Raw genomic sequence first — 23,487 nt, forward strand, 5'->3', positions numbered from 1 at the left:
CCATGTGTACATTCAGCATCAAATTGTGGATCTCTGCTGCAACTCTTTTTTGGCCTTGCATATAAGCTTTTTCTCATATGGGCAATCCTTGAAGGAAAGAGGACACATTACTTGAATCAATAAAAACTTGTCCTGCATTGAGAGCAGAATTTGTTCCCTCAGAATTTGTTCTCATATCTGAGGCCTGGCTGCACAGGGCATTGGGAAAGGAGGATGGACAACCATTGAAAGCAGGCCTCAGAGACATCACCCGTCTTCCTGCTGAACTTTTAATTTAAAAATCAGTTGAAAATGTACTTGTTTCAATGAGATGTTGTTTCTTCAGGATATTGTTTGCCTTGCAGTTCAAGGAGAATCACTGAGGAGGAAACGGGAACCTGAGACATGGGATAAAGGGTCTCAATTCTCATTTTGAGAACCACTAAGGGACAATATTAATTATGAAATAAGGAAGATCTTTTGTGATCAGAGTGAAAAATCAAAGGTCTTGTCATTATATGAGAGTACAAAGGAAATGTTGACAAAGTTAGAGAGCTCTTAATGAGCTTTTCCTTTGAAGCAGAGTTGAGTATTTCCTCCTGCTCAGGGTGTCCAATACTGTACGGTGAGGTCATGGGCCAGGGCATGACTCCAAGTGCACACAGGGCTCCTGCAGTGTCTGCTGCAGAATACCTTGGAGAGAGGATTGATCCCATCCCATTTCTGAGGGATTTCGTTTCCATGAGAAGTTGTTACACTCCTGAGCCTGGAGATTCCCATTTTCCATATTTAATTGCATTATTGAAACTGGGAATCTGGTTATCTGGCTCAGTGCAGGGAATGGAAATCAAAGCCACTAAAGTGTCTAGAATAGAAAAGCAAAGCACCCTCTTGCACACAGCTTTCTAAACACCATTTAAAAATACCTCACACCCACGCCCCCAAACACACAACCTCAGTCCTCCACCCCAGCCCAGCTTTCCCTGTGTCTGGAGCCTCAGCCCGTCTTGCAGCAGCCACAGCTTGTCAGCAGGCAGCACAGAAAGGGTGACAATGGCAACTGCTAAGTGAGAATTCCTGCAGGCCCAGGGAATGTGCCTGTGATCCTCCAAGGTCTGCAGGCACAGCACTTGTGTCAGCTCTTACCTTGTTTTCCACAGCTGCAGCCATACAGCTGCAACACCCCCAGAAACGTTAAGCTCTCTATGGGTAAATGCAATTTATGTGCAATTAAATTAACCGTGAAGCAGACAGAACCTAGAATATTTGCTAAACTTTCCCCTTGGCACACTGAGGTGCTGGGCATGCAGAGTGCTGCTGTGCAAAGGGCACAAAGGCCTCTGGGCAGAATCAGAATCAGAATCAGAATCAGAATCAGAATCAGAATCAGAATCAATCAGAATCAGGAGTTTGTGTGCTTGCTGCTCTGCTGCTGGGGTTTCACACAAAGGCACTCCCAACAGAAGGAATGGGAGCTTGAAAAGACAGGAACCACCAAAATTTCTCCTTTTAACTTCTGAAACACCAAGATGTTCCAATGCTTTTTGCATCAAATATGCTAATTAATAACCTCTTTATTCTGATAGAGAGAAGGAGAGTTTGAAAAATTATCTTTAGGGCATCAAGCATTAGAAGCTGTTCTCACCGAATAGAATGGAGACATCAGATTTATCTGGGATTCCCTTAAGCTTGCTGAGATTTCACTAGTGCTATTTCTGTAGGAAAAACTCAGATTCTTTCAGTGGTGACTCAGGAATGAGTCTAAGAAAACTCAGACAAGAAGAAATGAAAGTGTTTGGTGTCACACTATGCAAGACCCCTGTGGTACACATTTCCTCCCTTCCATGTCAGGATTTTCAGGTCAAGCCACTGCCAAAACAAACTTTGGAAACTTATTCTACCTTTGTGAATGTTTAATCCTAAAGATCCCTTGGCTAATAAGAGGACATTGCCATCAGCAGAGGCTCCAGGAAACTCAAAGCTTGTTCAATTAGTTGCCTAATGGAAACTGAATTAGCAGAGTGAAGAAATTCCTGGAATCAGTTTTGTGTGTGGCATCCTCTGGTGCCTTTCAGGACAGCAGGAGCCCAAGGTCACTGCAGTTGGTGTGCCAGGAAAGCCAAAGATGCCCTTGTGCTGTGGTTTGGTGCTCATGAGCCAGCCAAGAGTGGAGAACTGCAGGCTGCTGGTGGCAGTCACCCCATTTCCCCTAAATAAAACCAGTTCAGAGACATTACTTGTAACCAACACTCGCTGAAACTTAACATTTTCCATTAAATTAAAAATACAAAATAATTCCAAATATTTTGAAACTTCAGTAGACAAGCACTGCCTCAAAGTGCTACATTTGACCAGAACCCAGAGACTTCATTACTAAAAATAGAATAAAAAGTTATCTTCTACACAAGCTGAAAATAGAGAAGAATTAGATATAAAATTCTGAGCCTGGGTGAGCTCTAAAGAAAAGTGATGGCCCTCTAAGTAATAAGAATTTGGCATCAGATTAATTCCCATGAATATCTTCATTCCCAGCTCTAGAAGGAGAACTCTGCTCCCTGTTCCCTCTTCTGCTCCAATGGGCAGAAGGAAGGAAATTGTTGCAGCTCCATTGCTGGGGAACTGTTTGTTTTCCTCCCTTTGCTATCAGACAGTGGCTTCCTCACTGAGGTTTTTCAAGCTAGAATTATAAAATTATTTTGCCTGAACACATCTTGGAGAGTAGCTCCTTCTGTTGTAGTAATACTCCTTAAGCAAATTGGCAGAAATTATTTCTTTCATGTTTCAATGCTTTTGATTCATCAAAAGATGAAGAGAAGACATGCAAGAACAAAGTGTCAAACATACCCAGGATGAAGTCTCTCATAACCATGCTGAACACTTTACTATGGTTTACTATGGTGCTTTACTATGGTTTCCTGCAGAAAAGCCACACTGTGATTAACAAGCTCTGTTCAAACAGACATAGCACTGTGAAATAACACTTATGTCTGTGCAACACAGCAAATGAAACCCTGAACACTCTCAGTCAGACAATTTTCATATACTCTTTAGACAAAACCATTAAAGGAGTTCTTCATTTGACTTCAGGTTTTGATCACACTATTCCTTCCCTCCTTAGAGCATCCAGTGTCTCTAAAGATCTGCATCATCTTTTTCCAGCTCTGATGACCTTTACAGGCACTGACATGAAGATGTGCCATTCTGAAATGCTGCAGAAAGAGTGGCCAAGAAATGCAGCAAGCTAAATTTTGCCACCTTGTAAAACACACACTTCTCCAGCCATGTAAAACACAGCCTCTCATTGTGTCCTGTGGAGCTGCAAAGAGCTGCATGCTCCAATTCAGCCAGAGCCTCACGTGGAGAGGTTCTAGGCTGCAGTTCATTCATGGGACAGGCCTGTCCTGCAGGCTGTAAACTCCCCATGGCAGAATGCATTTCAACTCCAGGGAGCTGAAACTGTAGCTTTGGCAGTGACCTTTAGAGCGCAGAGTCTGTGATCAGCACATAAACAAGCAAAGAGAGCCCCTGAAACACGTTCAGCTGCACCGAGGGGGCACAGCTGCCCAACAAGTGAAAGCTGAGCAAGCAAAAGCACTTTCCACTGAGCAGGAGCTTTAAGCCTCATGGAGAACTCTTTGTACTCTTAAGAGGTTAAATAATAAACTCTGTGCGGTCATGAAACAGCTCACGATATTATCTTGTGTGGGATTCCCAAATCAGTGTTCTCTGTGTGCCACAGCTCTGCTGAAACACTGCTCCAGATAATGGAATGCCAAGTGTTCAGTGGGTATCACAGAGCTGGCTCAGTGCAGGGACTCCATGGTGTGCTAAAAGCCTGCAATTTATATGGCATTTTATTTCCAGCTACAAATTTAGCAATATTTTGATTGGGTGCCTCTGTAGTCTTAGTGATTTTCTTTGTTTAATACTATGAAAATAAAGCAAAATCAATAAATATAAAATGCCCAATGTTTACATAAGGAAGAGGATTTCAGTATTAAGAAACTTGCCTCAAGCAGAGGGATTAAGGTCTCAAAATGCACATCAGATTATGATAGCTGGGTGTCCATTCATTGAAGAAGAATCGAAACAGTTTAATTTGAAGCCTTCCTTTTTGTAAATAAGGAATAAGGGCTGGCACTCACATTCCTGGAAGAAATACTGCAGCAGTATGAGACATTACCACTTCATTTGTTCTTAAGCATCCCTTTTCCAGGGACAACCGTCCCACTAGAAAGCCCAAAGCCTTTCCCAGCAGCAATTCCTTTTTAACTTTCCCTTCCCTGGTCACTTCAGCTGCTACTCAAAGCTGTGAATGGAGATGGCCAATGCTGAGGCACGGATGTTCTCTTGATGTCAGGACAGGAACAGAACCTTCTGCAGGGTGACAAACCACACAGCTTGGGGCAGGAACGCCTGAAACCACTGCAGCAAGGTTTGCCACATCATAAATGAAGCAGGAGGGAAATAATGAGCACTGAGAGACAGATCCAGGGAGATCATGAGCACTGAGAGGCAGAACCAGGGGGATAATGAGCACTGAGAGACAGATCCAGGGAGATCATGAGCACTGCATAATCTGAGAGACAGATCCAGGGAGATAATGAGCACTGAGAGACAGATCCAGGGAGATCATGACCACTGCATTATCTGAGAGACAGATCCAGGGAGATAATGAGCACTGCATACTCTGAGAGACAGATCCAGGGAGATCATGAGCACTGCACAGCCTGAGACAGATCCAGGGAGATCATGAGCACTGCACAGCCTGAGACAGATCCAGGGAGATAATGAGCACTGCACAGCCTGAGACAGATCCAGGGAGATCATGAGCACTGCATTATCTGAGAGACAGATCCAGGGAGATAATGAGCACTGCATAATCTGAGAGACAGATCCAGGGAGATAATGAGCACTGAGAGATAGATCCAGGGAGATAATGAGCACTGCACAGCCTGAGACACAGATCCAGGGACCAGTCCTGCACTTGTTTCAGTACCTGGGAGCAATCAGCTCTCTCAGTGGGGTACAGAGTACTCATTTGTCTCCCTATTTAGGGCACCAGAAGAGGAGGGTGTTATCAGGGTGTCTGAATCCCTCTGCACTCACCGTGGCTCATGTAAATAAAGGGAGAACCCCACACAGTTACGCTTGTTCAAGTATCAAAGGGGATGCTTTAGCTTTGCTTACCAGGCGTGCAGGTTAAGTTTGGCTTCCTGATGCTCTCATCTCATGTGGTACATTTTTTCAGAATCAGGATGGCCTAAGAACATGATTCTGAAAGCCCTGTAGTACAAATTATGTTTGCCTCAAATAATGACACAGTTCTCTACTTACTTTCAATAAATAATGGCATAGTTCTCTACTTACTTTAAATAGCTTATTAGAAATAATGCTGGATTTAAGAAGCTGTGGAACATTTAGCACCATTATACCTTCCTATAATGCAAGAAAAATTGTCATTATAGAATATTTTAGTTCTTTTTCCTTCCTCCTCACATCCATCTTATGATTTTGAGGGTTCATTTACTTACTCCTTCAGTGCTTTTCAAGCTAAATTTACTTCACTTTAAAGTACTCTTATTCTCAACAAATTTCAGTCCCTGAAATATCCAACACTTCATCTAATCTGGTGAGATTGTTTCTTAGCTGAGCAACACACGTCAGCAATGATGAAGATTTGACATTGAAACTCGGTTAATAGCTCTGTAGTTGAAGTTTTGCCTTGAACAGAGTAGAAAACACCCCACTCTCAGTTGTTTTATGTGAGGTCACTGACAGTGGAAAGTGATGAAGGATGAACTTTGCTGGCTGAAGGCAGAAGGAGCCTTTAACACAAGGCCATCCTTATGCTTCAAGTACTACAAGTGCTCCCAAGTATTCAGCACACAGGTGCAGCTTGAAAACGCTGTGTTCTGCTTTCCAGAAGCCTGTCATTGTGTTCAATCAAAGTAATTGCTATTGATAAGGCGTGGTCCTGTTTGTCCTTTTTGTTGGCAGCATGCAAGACGACAGTTTAGAAACCTCCACTTCAATATCTCAGCTTCTGAGAGAGAGCTATTTAGCAGAAACCAAGCACCAAGGGAGGAGTGAAAGAAGCAGGTCAGAGCCAGTTTCTCACAATTTCCACTATGGCAATGCTTCTGGTGATTCAGATGAGGTAGCTGCCCAAGATGACCTCCCAGATCTGTCTGCCTTTTTGAGCCAAGAAGAGCTCGATGAAAGCGTAAACCTGGCAAGGCAAGCTATTGATCAGAGCCCGCTGGAAACGAAGCAGGATGAGCTTCAGGCACATTCACAGTGCCCCCCAGAGCAGATGAACACCACGGGGAAGCACAAAGCGATGGCCCAGCCCGCGGCTCTGAAAACAGCAGACAATGGCCTGCCCTCCAACTTCTGTCAGGAACACGTCAGAAACACAAAGGGGTCCAAAGGGAGCTCCCAGGACCTAAAGAAACACCACCTCCCTTCCGAATCAGAATCCAAAAAGGAGTTCCTGAACAAGGCAGCGGATTTCATCGAGGAGCTCTCGTCACTTTTCAAAGCCCACAACTCAGAAAGAATACGGCCCCGAACGTGCAAAAACTACAAGAGCAAAATTGAGTCCAAGAACAAGTCTGCTCAAAAAGGCAGCTCTAACCCGGCTCTCACATCAGAAAACAGAGAAAGGCTTTCCATTCCAACACCTCAAGACTTGGAAAACAAAGCAGAGAAAGCTTTGGAACAAACAGATGATCAACAGGCAGCACACCTGGAATCTCTCAGTCAATTAACAAGTGCAGAGCTGAAAGCAGAGTCAGAATCTGCCTCTGTGTATTCTGATGAGCCCCTTGGACAGCCACCACGCTTTACTCAAAAACTGAAGAGCAGGGAAGTTCCTGAGGGATCCAAAGTGCAATTGGACTGCATTGTGGTAGGAATCCCAGCACCTGAAGTCAGGTAAACACATTCTGCACTTGTCATTTTGTATTTCTGTAATGGTAGGTGTGTGCAAGTGGGGAATACCTTGCTTGGGAAGAATATTATTTCTACTATGTTCCAGTCTAAACTCACTGCTCTTATTAACAGTTTAGAGGCATTCCCATGGTGGAGCCATTACAAATGTTGTATTGTGTTCAGCCCATAAACTCATAGAGGAGTCTGACTAAAAGAGAAAACAGTGCCAGAAATTAAGGTGTTTTTTTTTTTTTTTTAACAGAAAACAAACATATCCCCTAGATATTAGGGTCACTCTCTGCTTACAAAGCAAGACTCTGAACACTTCTTTTGCTTCTTTCTCCAGGCACTTGCCTTGATAAATCCTTTTGATAATAAAAATGTCAGTAGGATCCCTGGAAGTCAGAAATTATTTTCCCCCTTTTATCATTCATAGCTTATCATGCAAAGACAACAAGTGAAATCATCTTCTCTTGTGGATCTGAACCTGTACACAAACTCAGTCTGGCTTTCTTCATACTCAGAACAGGTGAACACTGAATTGCTTGTTCATAGACTTGTCACAATTGCTTGTCCAACAGAAAATATTCAATTCAGGTGTTTTTCCAGAAGGCCACAGCGCTGTCCTTATCCCAGCAGTCATGTCTGTGCTGTTGACATACATAAAAGTGACAAGGTGCTCATGTCAGCCAAGTTTAGGTGTTTAACAACCCCCAGAATTAGAAGCTGACACAGTGGAGTCACCGAAGGCTCACGAGGGCAGATTGGAGAAGCCAGGAGTGATGGCTCATGCTGCAGATACCCAGGGCTGAGCAGAATGCCTGCACACCCCATTCAGGAACCACTGATCCCACACAGAAATGGAGGATGGATATCTTTGTAACTTGGGTCCATTTGTGCCCCAACAATCCTGATGGTTTTTAGTTGAAATTTCTATTTCAACATTTGATTTTGTTAATTTTGATTAATTACATAAGTGACTTATGTGAATACCATTCAGTACAGGAGCTACTACACCTCTGTAGAAGAAGTATCCATCAGATACAGGAAATGAGGGACAGGGAGAAAGAAATCCCCTAGGGAAAGTTAGTCCCAAGCAGTTACAGCTTAAGAAAAAGATCAGACTCAGCTTTCAGTTTCACAATTTTAACTAAAAAAATAAAAGATAAGTCACAAGGGGGGAACTCTGCTCTCTCTCTCCCTTGTGTTTGTGTGTGTATGTATGTGCTGTACTAAGGAGAAAGCTGGGAATGTTAGCTGCTGGAAGAGTTTCCTGATCATAATTATTTATTAACAAAACTTTGTCATGTTCCTCAAAGATCCTTTCACCTCCACCACTGTGCAGAAGGTGCAAAAATTGTCACTTGGCTGAGTGATAAATATTCACATGCTTCCATGTGTGGTGGCCTTGTTAGTCACTGCTGCAGCACAAGGAAACCAGAAACCAGACTGTACTTTGGGGTTTGTGTGCCATCAATCATGGGGACCAGAAGAATGTGGGGTTTATTCCCTAAAAATAGTGCTTAGTTTTAATCTGCTTCTGAAAGAGTGAGGGAGGCATCTTGCTGGCCATAGTTGTGGGACTGTGAGCAGAACTCTGCTCAGAATTGCCAAATGTCTTGCTTGGAGGGTAAGAGTTTTCCAAGGTTTATGGTGAGTTCAGAGTCTGTGGAGCTGGGCAAGGACAGAAGGATTTTAATAGGTAAAAGAAATAAAAAAAATCAGAGTCCCAGGAAAGGACCAACTGGCAAGGGAGCAACTGCTGAAAGAAATCTCAATGACCTTTGACTTGAGATGGACTTCTGAAGCACAGAAAGGGACCCCAAGTGCCTTAAATGCATATATTAGACACAATGACAAAGTGGGAGTCACTGTGGGAACCCAGAGCACTGTGAAACAAGAACAGGATTCAGCAAGCTCTGCAATGCAGTTAATCAGTCAACACCAGGAGCAGACTGATGTAATGGGGATTACAAGAGAGAAATTAGAGACAGGATATTTAGAAAGAAGCTGATCACAGGGATAGAAAGGACTGGAAAATATGAAGGGCAGATACCATGTTTGAAAGCAAGATAGTACTAAACCAAATTGATGTAAAAGATGGTGTAAATGACATTTGTGATGGATCAGGGTCAAAATACCATTTTGGTTATTCATCAAATAACCAAAGCATGGCAATGATAAAGCATTACAGGTGTGGTACATAACTATCCAGCACAAGGGCTCACTGAGGGAAAGAAAACTGGATGGTGGAGCAGGGGAAGAACTGGGGAACTGATCTGAAACACCAGGGCATGGAAAGCCAAGTCCTCTGGGCTGAATTCAGAGAGACCTGCCCAAATGTTCTTAAAGGTAACTCAGCCTTAGTGCAACGAGCCCACAGCTCAGAGGAAGCTCATTTGGCCAGCCTGTCCAGAAATGTGTGTGAGAAGTGACTCATTTTTCAGTGTGACAGCACAGGATGTGTGCCTCAGCTAGCTCCAACCTCAGCTGGCAATTACAGAGCACTGCTGCAATTCCTGCTGGTTGCTTTGCTCTGGCTGCACTGTGGGCTAGAAACAAACCTCGAGAGAAATGCAGGGTGTACTTCCAAAGTGTTTGATGACCTCCTTCTCATGCTCCTTCTATGAGTAATGGTAGGTGTGACATTTACTCCCCTCTGTGAGGAGAGCACTCCTTTTTCCCTCAAGTTCAGAGGTGCCTACATTTTTCCAAACTGTTTGGCACATCACTCTCAGGTTAATTTTACTGATGAATCACATTGCATGGTTTGGCATACACAGCTATGCTGGAAGTGTCATGAGGATTTAATGTTCTAAAAACAGGCTGTATGTCATAAGGTTTCTATGAAAACATTCTTTAACATAGGCATACAAAGCCTAAAAGCTGCATTTTACGCTGCTTTGTTTGAGGAGACCAGACCTGTAAGTAATCACAGATTTTTAGAAACTCTGAAACCCTGCAAGATTAATTAAGATTTTTCTCCCCGGCTGCCAAATGAAAGCATTTCTGTTTTAGTGCTCTGTCTATAGCCAAACTCCTCTTACATTCAGCTGCAGTCAAGTGAGTGGATCGGGATCTGGGATGAATTTGGCACGGGGATGGCAGTGCTGTGCTGAATGTGAGCCTCCCTTGCAGGAGGAAGCTCTCCCTGCAATCCACGGCAGGGATGAAATGTCAGTGCAGAGCTCTGTGCTCAGCCATGGCACGTAGCTCAGGGCCAGGGCTGCTGGGGCTGACATTTCATTGCCACCACGTACAGTGTTCTCATGGCAAGTGTAAAACCAAATGTGAGCAAGGAAGGAGTAGCTACACCACCCCAAAGGTTTCCACGAAGCTTAACTTCACAGGAGACCACTGGTTCTGATTTATCAGCATTACAACCAGACAGCATCCACACAACATGCTCCTCTTTCCAACTTAATCTCAAAATACTTGAACATTGTGCTGAAAAGAGTCACTACAGAACACACTGCACAGAGAACTAAACACAGGTTTATTCCTGAAGTTTTAAATTACTGATGCTGCAAATTTGGGACTAACCAAAGGAAAAAATAACTGCGAAAATCCCAATTAACTCAATTCACAGTTTGAGTCTACTTAAGGAATATAATACTTGTATACTAACAAGGGAAGTGTAAAGATTAGCTTACATGGTGTTTTAAAATTTGCTTGTAGGAAAATTAAATTGTGCCTCACAAAAGGACAATACAGACTTAACTCTGCACAAGCACAACAGGTTAATTGGAAAAGCTGATCAGCAACACAGTGAGTTCTACCTTAATGGCAATTATATCACAGCATTTTGTGTCGTGTTTTGCCCAATGTGCCACTTCACTAAGGAAACAGATTTAAGTGGACACAAAAATATAATATCACTGTAGTATGCAAGTTATTTTAATGTTCTGAAAGGTGCTGCTGGAAATGAAATCAAATTCTAGAGCATGGGTATTCTCCTGAATGCTTATTGATGTCTGCCAGGGCTCACACACTCAAACAAGGCTACAATATAAGGAAGAGGCATGAGGTGGGAATATAAAAAGACATGAGTAAGTGCCATGACTCATGTCCCAAAGTACACAGTTGCCTACATGAATTACACACCTAAAAGGCAACTTGTACATTCACATACCAAATTTGTGCCTGCAGTCACACAACTGCATGGACCTTCTCTCCTGGTAATGTGACCATTTTCAGTGATCACCAACTGCAGCTCTTGAGAACAACAGTAGAATAAACCATAATGTAAACAGACTTTTTAAAAATTCTCTCTTCAGTATCACAGGAATCCTATGTAATTCCCAAGTCTGGACCTTGAAAAGGCACTAATAAATGTAATAAAAGGATATTTTCAATGGACCCTGTAATGCACATTACCATGGTTCTCCCTTGGGACTGTAAACATTTCCTCTGCTTGCCCCTGGTGGAGTTGTTCATCTATCCCAGGCAGGGGAGGTTTCTGCCCTGGATCCCAGCTATGAGTTACGGTGTCTGTACCTGTGTGAGGACAGCACTGAACAGAAAGAAAAATGTGATCCTCACTTCTGAGGAACCTGTCAAAAAAACCCCCTTTGTATCCAAGTATTAGTGGTAAAAATTCCAGATTTGGGCAAGCCATCATGGGCAAAGTTTAAAATAGGTGTAGCTGCTCCTTCTGTTTGAAGGGTTTTGTGTTAGAGGATCTGACAGAACTGTGACAGAGTGTGACCACTAAAAGCTGATCAGAAGGAGGTAGAAAGATAATTATTTTTAAAAGAAAGGAATTTTGAATGGAAAGGCAAACCAATAGTTTCAAAATAAAGATAACATAAATAAAGATTTGTATTTTCAAAATAAATGTTAGCAAGGAACCATACAGTCTAATCTATTGGAAAATAATGGTAATGGTACTGTGACCATTAAATTCTTAAAGGGAGAGGTAGTTCATAAATTATGATTTTAAGACCAGTGATTTCACATTTTTAGAAGTGTTTTTAAGTGCTGCTTCACACCTTGGGGAAGAAGTTAAAGAGACTGGTTACACACTCCAGGGCAATGAGTGAATATACACCCAGGTGTAGAATATACACACATGTATAGAGTGTACACACAGGTGTAGAATATACACACAGGTATAGAATGTACACACATGTATAGAATATTCTATACACACAGGTATAGAATATACACACATGTATAGAGTGTACACACAGGGATAGAATGTACACACATGTACAGAATGTACACACATGTATAAAATATGCACACATGTATAAAATATACACACAGGGACAGAATATGCACACATGTATAGAATTTACACCCATGTATAGAATATGCACACATGTAAGAATATGCAGACATGTACAGAATGTACACACATGTATAGAATATACACACAGGTATAGAATATGCACACAGGGGTAGATTATGCACACATGTATAGAATATGCACACATGTAAGAATATGCACACATGTATAGAATGTACACACATGTATAGAATGTACACGCATGTATAGAATATTCTGTGCACACATGTACAGAATGTACACACATGTATAGAATACGCACACATGTATAGAATGTACACACATGTATAGAATATTCTATGCACACATGTACAGAATGTACACACATGTATAGAATGTACACGCATGTATAGAATATTCTGTGCACACATGTACAGAATGTACACACATGTATAGAATATGCACACATGTATAGAATGTACACACATGTATAGAATATTCTATGCACACATGTACAGAATGTACACACATGTATAGAATGTACACACATGTATAGAATATTCTATGCACACATGTACATAATGTACACACAAGTATAGAATATGCACACATGTATAGAATGTACACACATGTATAGAATATTCTATGCACACATGTACAGAATGTACACACATGTACAGAATGTACACACATGTATAGAATGTACACACAGATATAGAATATGCACACATGTACAGAATGTACACACAGGTATAGAATATGCACACAGGGGTAGATTATGCACACATATATAGAATATGCAACATGTAAGAATGTGCACACATGTATAAAATGTACACCCATGTAAGAATATGCACACATGTAAGAATATACACATGTGTATAGAATGTACACACATGTACAGAATGTACACACATGTATAGAATGTTCTATGCACATATGTATAGAATATACACACATGTATAGAAGGTACAGATATAGAATGTATGTACATGTATAGAATATGCACACATGTATAGATATACACACATGTATAGAATGTACACACATGTATAGAATATGCACACAGGTATAGAATATGCACACAGGGGTAGATTATACACACATGTATAGAATATACACATGTATAGAATATGCACACATGTATAGAATGTACACACATGTATAGATATACACACATGTATAGAATGTACACACATTCATAGAATATACACACATGTACAGATATACACACATGTATAGAATGTACACACATACATAGAACATACACACATGTACAGCTCATTTTGCTGTTTTTTCCCTCAGTGTCACTCTGGGCCAGTGCCAGCAGAGCTTGCTGGGTGAGGTGGGTCTGTGATCTGAGCCACAACCCCCAGGGTCTTCCTCCTCCTCCTCCCACCTGTGCCAGCTCACCTGGCACCCCTGGATCTGTGCTGCTGGCACTGCTCCCTCCTGTGGGAGCACAGCTGGCTCTGCAGCCTCCAGAGGTTTGGTTGGTGGCCAGAGAAAACTCTCTGCAGCTTCAGCATCTCCACTGGGGTTTGGGAAGCAGCAAACTGGGGTGTGTGAAATGCAGGAATTCCCTGTGTGCTGTGAGAAAGCTGAGTTGGATGGCTCAGACTCATGGGCACAAACAGGGCCTGCTCTTCTGCTCAGCTACACAATCAGCATTTAGTGCTACATCTGTGTTCCTCCATACCTCAGGCACCCCTTGAGGCTCCTTCCTCAGTTCTGTGTTTTACTTCAGTTATATTCTGGGTTTCTGCTGCTATGGACTGCTTAGAGGTTTTTTCCAATATATTAATTTGGTGTTTTCTTCATGCTTAATTTGTAGCACAAAGCTTTTAAAAAGTTCTGCAACCGACTCATCAAAAAAATTTATTCATGTTTTCTGAAAATATCTGAGATGGAAATGTATTAAAGTGCCTCATAGTGTAAGACAGGAGGTATTCATTATTACAACTTTTTACTTAAAAACCTATCCTTATCCTTTCCACAAAAATCTTATTTTCTGTAGTACCACTCAAATGTTGACAGGTTCTTTTACCAAGGTACCATAAAAGATGGATGAAATTATTAATAATTTTTCAACTCAATTGAATAAAATATATTGCCAGTATGACAGCCCCCACCCTCACATGCAGCAGATGCAGTAGCTAATCACATGTAATTAAGATAGTCACAGTAAGAAAATACAAATACTTTAGTGGCATTTATATCTATCTATATCTATCTATCTATCTATCTATCATCTATCTATCTATCTATCTATCTATCTATCTATCTATCTATCTATCTATCTATCTATCTATCTATCTATCTATCTATCCATCTATCCATCTTCATTAAAAAAGTTACAGTGAAGATGAATGCACTCAAGTTTGGCTTTTCAAATTCAGCTAGTTATCTATAATTACAGGTATTTCTGAATATTATCTCAAACATTGAACTCTGGATCTTGATAACACAGCACTTCATCTTCTTTATAAAGCCTAGATTTAATTTGAATCTGTTTCTGCAGACCCACCTGCTTTGTGTGCCTCTGTTGTGCCTTGTGACCAGCATCCATCAGTGCTGCTCTCCCTCCTGAACAGATCAACCCTCTCACCTTGTGATACACTTCTGACATCTTTTATAAAAAGCAGATTGTGTTAAATATATCACCAAACAAAGACAAATTTCAGTCACATTCTGAATTAACATGAACTTAAGAAACAAAGTTTGAGGGATATTTGTTAACTTAGAGTTAGGTGATTTTTGCTGCACATTGAGCCACTACACGGATCTGATTGTACCTCAAGGGAAATTCAGAGCTGGATTGACAGTGTTCCAAATTCAGAGCTCCTTTACTCTTTATTGACTATTACGAGAATCATCCATGTTTTATTCCTATGGCTGTTGATTCAATACTTACCCGCAGTACTCTGTCAGAATCTCCAGGCTAAACCTACCCATTTTAACCATCAGAAAGACTTCAGACATTATCACCAACTTGTTTGCGTTGAAGAACAATTTCTTTTTGCCTTGCAGGTGGTACTGTGAAGGGAAGGAGCTTGAGAACTCACCAGACATCCAGATCATCCAGGCAGGAGAGCGACACTCCCTGGTCATTGTTGAGGCCTTTGAGGAGGACACGGGGCGCTACTCGTGCTTCGCCTCCAACATCTATGGAACTGACTCCACCTCTGCAGAGATTTACATAGAAGGTAATCACACAGCTGGTAATCCACAAACTGATGGTTGAAACTAAGACATAATTATGTGTCTTGTTTGCCGACTGTGATAGTTTTGTCATTAAAAAAAACCATAGCAGGAGTCAACACTTTCCATCGTTACCAAAATCATTATTATTTTCCTGTAAAACACTCTTCAGACAAGGGACCAGCCCTTACATTTTATTGTGTTACTTCCCAGAGGTTTTATATATCTCACTGCAAGATTCAAGTCTAAAATTACTCAGATTCTGAAACTACCTTGTATTTTTTGTCTGTGGAACTCTACAGAAGTGTAAGAAACTAAACTTTGTGTCTAATTCTTATTAATCCCTTTTCCCTACAGTCATTATTGCAAATTGAATGTAGGACAGCTTCCTCTTAACTCTTTCTTGGGACCTTGTAACCAAAATAAATATGCCATCAGTTTTATATTCTCCTTGCCCAGTAGATGCTGTAAATCAAACAGAATATATATTTGCAGGTTTAGGTGTCCTTGCTTTCTCCTTATGCTTTTTACTGTACATAGCAGACCTAAGAGTGGTCTATGTATTATATTTCTTTTTACACTTTCTTGGGTAAGATTTGAGATTGAATCCATTATTATGCTAGCATGACTACAAACTTAAAATAAACACATAGAATTTTTTTTCTTTTTCTCTCAGAGAAGCATACTATGGGCACCATCACTGAGCACAGTGGGGCCATTCACAAATTAAAACAATACCCAAAAGATGAATTTAGTTTTGCTGCTATTCTCCTTCCATGGCTCTAAGTTGACAGGGAAAGGACAAATCCCTTTTTCAGCATCTGCCCTGCCCTGATCAGAGGGAGATGTCTGTGCTTGGCAGGGATTTACAAGGCAGGGGCCAAGGTGGGTGCTGGAGTGGGCTACAGCAAAGCTGAGTGAAGGTTTGTGCCATTCAGAGAGAAACTCAAAACCTCTCTGCCAAATGATTTTTTTTTATTTTTATTTTTTTCACAGGCATCTCTTCTTCTGACTCTGAAGGTGAAATCACCAAGGACGAAATGGATCAGTAAGTTTAAAACCAACTACACCTCCCAAATTTCTTACAGTAAAAACCCCACAAGTGCAGACATTTCAGCTTGCAGCTGCCAAGACATTATCATTCTGTTTAGGATTAGTTTGGATTGGTTGTGTTGGGTTTTGTTTGTGCACTTGTTTGCTTTACAAATAGTATGGAACAAACACCAGTTTGCTTTTGTGTCCTCAACTTCGGATTAAGAACCGAAATTTCACTATTAAATATTAATATAAAAGGAAAGGTGTTACCATAAATATTGAAATTCTAAAATTTTAGAATTCTAAAATTTTTAGAATTCTAAAAAATTCTAAAAATTCTAAAATTAATTTACTAAAACAAAAGGCATTTGACTATAATCAGCTTAAATGCTGATCTAAGTGTCTGACTTGGACAAAGAATGCAGTACACTTTCTCACATGAAAATACACAAGATTTTTGGCAGAATATAGGTAGATTGATGATTTAGATTTAAGATGAAGAAATTAAGAGACATGCACTAGAGTGAACTGAAATGGTGTCAAAGACTATTTAATTATAAAAAGAAAATATGTCAGATTTAACCTAAAATCTGGGAAATATTATTTATTCATTTCTTTATTTTTCCTAACTGAAATCCATCCCCTGATGATTTAGAACTTGATCCAATGCTGTTAAAAATCTTTCAGAATCAAAGTCCTTCTATGAACTAGAAAGGGAGTCAGACTGGTTGAAAACTAAAATAGTCAGTCTTTTATTTTGAACTCCTTTGTATGCACAGATTCAACATCAAAAGCAACCAGTCCCTGATAAAAGAGGCCCTAATCAGATAGATTTATGCACCCTCTTGGTTTTTTCTACCACTAAGGAGAATTACACTCATTACAAATGCCAGTTTTTAAAATGCAAAGAGAAGACATTTGCAGTGTATTTGACTGAACACCTCAGGCTGACAGCAAATCCTATTGTATGCAATTTAAACTTCAAGGTCATAAAGCACTCCAGATGGAATTGGTTCATGGACTTTGATAAATGTTAGGGGTTTTATAAAACTTAAGGTTAAGAAAGTCTCAGATTTGGGATGTACTGCTAATCAGTTTGGATGAATTGTGAAGTTTTCCATTCCAGCTCAGCCCTGTCCAAATGTCACAGGCAGTTTTTTTTTGTTTTATTTTTTTTCCAAATTCACCTCATTAGGTGTCAATGTAGGGTTGACCATGATCCTGATCACTTGATGGCATCTCTGAATCACTTACCTCATCAAATTGTGAGGTAATTTTCTTCTCAGAATGCTGCTCTGACATCACAGTGGGATGTCCCCAAATGATCACATTATGAAAGGCCAGTTTTGGGTGTAATGTCTTCATTTCTGCTGAGCTTCCACTGCCATCACACCAATCTGAGCACCTGTAACTAAAGGGAGTTCATATGAGAACAGGTGCTAAAAGAAGTTCAAAAGAGAAATCAGTGATCACAACAGCTGTACCTTCACTCTGAGTAAAGCACCCTCTGTTTTGAAGGCTAGATTTTCTGGGGGGAATTCAAACTGAATTAAAAGACCAGCTGCTCACTGTCTGCATCATTTCACCAAAAAGGGTCAGCTCTATAAACAACCACAAAGTGAAGAGGTGTCAATCTGCACACTAGAACTGATGATATGTTGATCAGAAAGCATGTCTCTGTTTTATTTTTGAGCAGTTAATTACTGAATCTGTATCCAAGCAAACCGTGGTATTTGCATTACCTTAGAGGCCCAGCTCTCCCCAAAATGGAAAGCAGCAGTGTCCTCTGTGAAAGCAGCATTGCTCTCTCTTGCTGCTGTGAGCTGGTAAAGCCACAGCTGGGATAAGCCAGGCCAAAAATGAGATCTGAGTGCCCAGGTGTGCACTCTGACCAAATGCAGCTTTACAGAGCACAGCTCAGCCTGGAGCAAGAGGAGCTCAGCGCCAGCAGCGAGGCTGTAACTGAGACAGATGTGACTCAGGGACACACACACAGCTCTGGCCTCCAGTCAGAGAACTTGTTCTTGTTAATATTTCACAGCAAACCAAAGCCAGCCAGCACCTCTGCGAATGCAGCGTCTCCTGCTGTCAGAGCTGCAGCCAAGCACCAAGAAACCTCCAGGGCCCCACCAGCTGAGCTCCAGCCCGTGTCTGTCCTGGTCCAGACTGTGCCACCACCAGTTAGCCAGGTAGGGGGACACCATGGGGCGTTTCTAGGACTAAAAGTGAGCTCTTAATAAAGGCTTTCTTCTGCAGTTTGGGACTGAGAACCCCAAATTTTCTAGCATTTGCTTTGCTCTTGAACTCCAGCTTTGAGCCTGGCAGCCATCCAGACACAGCACAGGATCCAGGTGTGCTCATGGGGCTGCACAGGATCCAGATGTGTTCATGGGGCTGCACACGATCCAGGTGTGCTCATGGCGCTGCACACGATCCAGGTGTGTTCATGGGGCTGCACAGGATCCAGGTGTGTTCCTGGGGCTGCACAGGATCCAGGTGTGTTCATGGGGCTGCACAGGATCCAGATGTGTTCATGGGGCTGCACAGGATCCAGGTGTGTTCCTGGGGCTGCACAGGATCCAGGTGTGTTCATGGGGCTGCACAGGATCCAGGTGTGTTCATTGGGGCTGCACAGGATCCAGATGTGTTCATGGGGCTGCACAGGATCCAGGTGTGTTCCTGGGGCTGCACAGGATCCAGGTGTGTTCATGGGGCTGCACAGGATCCAGGTGTGTTCATGGGGCTGCACAGGATCCAGGTGTGTTCATTGGGGCTGCACAGGATCCAGGTGTGTTCCTGGGGCTGCACAGGATCCAGGTGTGTTCATTGATCTGCACAGGATCCAGGTGTGTTCCTGGAGCAGGTGCATTCCTGCAGCTCCGAGGCTGGAAGGGCACCTGGCTGTGCCCTTCTCCCATCCCAAACTGCCTCGTGCCCCTTCCAGCCCAGCAGGATTTCCTCTCCCTCAATGCAGAGCTCACTTGAAGTCCTTTCCTTCCACTGAAACTTGCTTTAGGCGGAATGGTTTCACTGCTATGTTCGCTTTATATGTAAATAAACTTGTTTGCCACATAACATTTTACTTTCCACATCAAAGGAAATTAACATTACCACGTTCTAATTAACGCTACCATGTTCTAATTAACACTGCCATGTTCTAATTAACATTGCCATCTTCCAATTAACATTACCATGCGTTGGGAGTGCTTTGTGTTGCAAACTGACAGCACATTCACAGCTGTGAATTCTTTCCAGGTAGGAAAGAGTGCCATACTTACTTAAAACCAAAAAGTTCACAAGTTTCTCACTTTCCAGTGCCTTTTCAAAGCTTACAGCCCAGGGTTAGGTGGTAAGCAATGAACAGATACTGAACAGGGGAACTAATGCACGTTTGCTTTTGATTACAATGAGAATAGAGCTAAGAACAAATAGAACTAAGTAACACGTTTCCAATTTGAAAGAAGATGCTTAAGGGTAATAGTTATCTGAAAAATCACTACTGTTAAACTTTGTTGGCTGATAAGGCACCATCTGTGTGTAAATTTGGTTATTTCCTGAGATACTGAATCATTAATTCTGCTGCTCTGAGGCACCTCCTGGTACACTAAAATAAAAAACTGTGTTAAATACTCAATCCATATAACAAAGTTTCCCTGCAGGAAAACAATTCCATTCTGCTCCACTGAGTAGGATCAACAGGTTGACATCCCACCTCTGTAAAAGGTTTGGGTTTGTCAAAGGAGAAGAATTATAGTAGCAGTCACACATGTGACTTAACATTTCCTTATTAACATCAATAACTATTTTGTAGATTAAGGATTTTTAAAAGAAGACTATGACATATATTTGCCTTATTGAAGTATGAAGAAAAGATGTTCCAATACACTGTGCTAAAGCTTTTCTTGCCATGATGAACTGAGTAAGGCAATAAATTAATAACATTTCTGCTGTTATCCCATCCAGGAAGATCACCAGCAGCTGTCCACAACAGAATTTCTGTTCATTGCATTAGTTATTTTGCTTTGGAATTCATCCACCAAAATCTCTTTTATGTCGTTCCAAAAGCACATTTCTCTTGTATGTGAATAAATTCAATAATGCCTGCACACCTCAACATCATCTTGTGATGTTTTGCAATCCACAGGCTCAAAGCCCCACTAACTATTTGCAAGGACTGGATGGAAGACCTATAATTGCTGCTCCTGTATTTACAAAGGTAATTTCTTCTGTGACATATTTGAAAAGTAGAGGTCAGATAACTGTAAAGAGAGATAACTAAAAATGAGCTCTCAAAAAAAAAAAAAAGAAAAAGAAAAAAAGGGGAAAAAATGCTTTTCCTAAGCCATTCAAGGGTTTAACTGGCTTTATTAAATCTTAGTGAAATCAGTGTTACATCCAGACCATTAAGACATTTACTGACTGTCTATTCATTTTCTCTAATAGATGTTACAGGATATTTCAGCTTCTGAGGGGCAGCTTGTTGTTTTTGAATGTCGGGTGAAAGGAGCTCCTTCCCCAAAGGTTGAATGGTATAGAGAAGGAACACTGATAGAAGACTCTCCAGATTTTAGGATATTACAGAAAAGTATGTTTCTTGTGTGAAAATATTGTGTCTAATTAAATACAGGCAAACAACAAAACTGCTAACATAGCAACACTGTGAATTTCTTATTACAACTGTAATTTTAATTTTCAAATGCAGTCAGAACATCTGCCATTTTCTCTAAGTCACTGAAATGCTAAAATTGTGAAAATTCAACAGGAATTCCTTAAATACCACACTAAACTAAACCTAAGCGAAACAGTGGTTCATCATATCTTGATTTCATGCGGGTCAGAGTTTCAGAAATTGTCTTCAAGACAAAATAAAGTTGTGCCAATACTGGAAAAAAACCCCACCCAGCTACTTGGAGAATTTATTTCCTATTCCCAAGTTCCCAACAGTGTTCATAAGTGTTCACATTGTTCAACTGTGCCTTTGACATATTATTGAGTAAAAGGCCTGGCTGTCTTCACCTCCCCTTAAACAGAAAATTGGATCAAAAAGAGTATTCCATCTTATTTAGAAGGTTAAACATTATATATAGTGCTTAAGGAAAAAGAAATATTGGCAAAAATAATTATATTCAATCTAATAATTCTGTTCTTCTTCCCTTTAGAACCACGATCTATGGCTGAACCAGGTGAGGTTCATAACTTTTAATTACATAAATGTGGTGGTTTAACTTTATAAAATATTAAATATAAAACTTCGTTATTTAATTAACATAGTTTCTTCTTTTCCTCATGTTCTGTAGCTACTAGTGGCACACATTTCACTGTAGGCTGTTCCACAAACATGTAACTTGAATTAATTCAGTCTCTTTTGCAGAAAATGCTTCCACTTTGCTTAGACTCAGTTTTACCTCTGGATTTAAACGAGCTAAAGATTAATAAAATGAATGTATGAGGGTCCCCTGTAGATCTGAGGTCCTGAAGCACAGGAGATGAGGTAGAGCTGAGCTATTTTTACCCAGTTTACCAGTCAGGGAACATTGCACCAGATGCTCAGCCATGTCAGCCATTCCCCGCGCTCCCGAGCAGCGAAATGTGAGAGCAGCACATCAGGTGTTCCACCCCTGGCATCAGCAAATCCTGTAAATGTGGCTGGGCCTGCTGATGCCAAGGACCAGGGCAGAATGGGGGCTGCTCCACAGGGCTGCAGCACAGGAGCCCTGTGGCTTTGGCTGTTTCTCCATGACAGATTCACTCTCCTCATGGCTCTTTGCCATCAAAAATAAGAAGTCGCACCTGTCAAGATGCAAAGTTATCAAAGAAAAAAATTATCAAGCCAGTATTAATCCTTACGGAATACAAACTTCTGTGTTCTCCTTGCGCTATTTGAAACATTTTTACCCCAAAAAGAGTCGTGAAAGAAAGTGCCTGTGTCTGAGAGTGAGGAATACGAAGATGGAGACTCTGCCAGAAGGCAGTGCCACCGTTCTGTTACTGTGCAGTGGCATCACTGCTGAGTAATGCGAGGCACTTTTCAGGGGATAATCAGCTGGGTGCAGTTGTCACAGCCTCATCACCTGCTGCTCATTCAGAAGGAATCTGGATTTCCATGCATGCAATGGTTGGCAGATGCCAGCGTGATAAACTAGATACTATAATGCCTTAAACTAGTTCTGTTATCATACTGCTATAATAAACTATTATTCTCCTATAGTTGATAGGAAACAATCTCTTTGTTGCTCTTGGGTTTTCCTTGGTGATGACATGAAACAATCAAGTACAAGTGTACAAAAGTACCCATAAAATATTTATCCTGTAGGGGTTTAGGAAAGTCTATTGCACAACTGTAGAAAAATAGCCACTGAGTAGGTGAAGGAATTTTATCAGCCCACATTTAAATTCACTTTAGATGTTGCTGTCCCTCCTCCTCCCAGCTACTCAGGCAAACCAAAAGACTTCAAATCCCATCATAGCAGGTATTTATTAGCTGGCACTGCTGCCCAGCCTGGTCAGACAGGAATGGCATAAACCCAGACTGACTTTTCTAGATGGAATATGGTTTTACCTAGTACAATTTTGCTAGCATATTTTTGGTGCCCTTTAGTCATCTTCACAAAGAAGTCAAAAGTTAACTTTCTGTAAGCACAGTTAGCACTACCCTCTCTATCTGCAAATCTGTACTTTTGAAAACAACAGGCTATATGTATGAGGTTTATATTTATCCCCATTACAGAGTGACTCCACTTGAATTGTTCCCAGTCAATTATAATTAATCTCTCAATCATCAGAGATGAAAAATGCCTATATTTTAATGAGCTGAGAGTGTGGAGTACACTATATATTTTTCCAAATTAAATTTTCAGTTCTTTTAAGTCTGTACTTCACGTTAGGAAAACATTTTCCAATGTTTTCCACACTCTGCTGACACCTGTTCTTTGCTTCCATTGGGCATGCTGGAGCACAGAGGGTACCAGCTGCTGCAGACAATGCTGATAACAGCTGCTGCACACAAAGGCTGCCAAAACTGATAATACTGATGGAACTAGAAACAAAGTGAGCAAGGTGGAAGTCCCTAAGGAAATCTCCCCAAAGGCAGTCAGGGTTCTGTGTGT

General features: G+C 41.1%; 1 protein-coding gene across 3 annotated transcripts in view; it reads left to right on the forward strand.

Annotated features, from left to right (window-relative positions):
* The window catches only part of MYPN (myopalladin), a 72,530-nt gene that overhangs the window by 21,601 nt on the left and 27,442 nt on the right, over positions 1-23,487 (forward strand). For 2 of the 3 annotated variants that reach the window (XM_063164193.1, XM_063164192.1), the window contains exons 2-8: positions 5,980-6,918; positions 15,176-15,351; positions 16,343-16,394; positions 18,423-18,570; positions 20,526-20,597; positions 20,825-20,966; positions 21,541-21,564. In XM_063164193.1, the coding sequence (XP_063020263.1) occupies positions 5,981-6,918; positions 15,176-15,351; positions 16,343-16,394; positions 18,423-18,570; positions 20,526-20,597; positions 20,825-20,966; positions 21,541-21,564 (1,552 nt within the window). In that variant the 5' untranslated portion in view covers position 5,980. The remainder of the gene's footprint in view (positions 1-5,979; positions 6,919-15,175; positions 15,352-16,342; positions 16,395-18,422; positions 18,571-20,525; positions 20,598-20,824; positions 20,967-21,540; positions 21,565-23,487) is intronic. The other variant, XM_063164194.1, reaches the window with a different exon arrangement.

Source organism: Melospiza melodia, chromosome 9, assembly GCF_035770615.1.
Source record: "Melospiza melodia melodia isolate bMelMel2 chromosome 9, bMelMel2.pri, whole genome shotgun sequence".
Lineage (NCBI taxonomy): Eukaryota > Metazoa > Chordata > Aves > Passeriformes > Passerellidae > Melospiza > Melospiza melodia.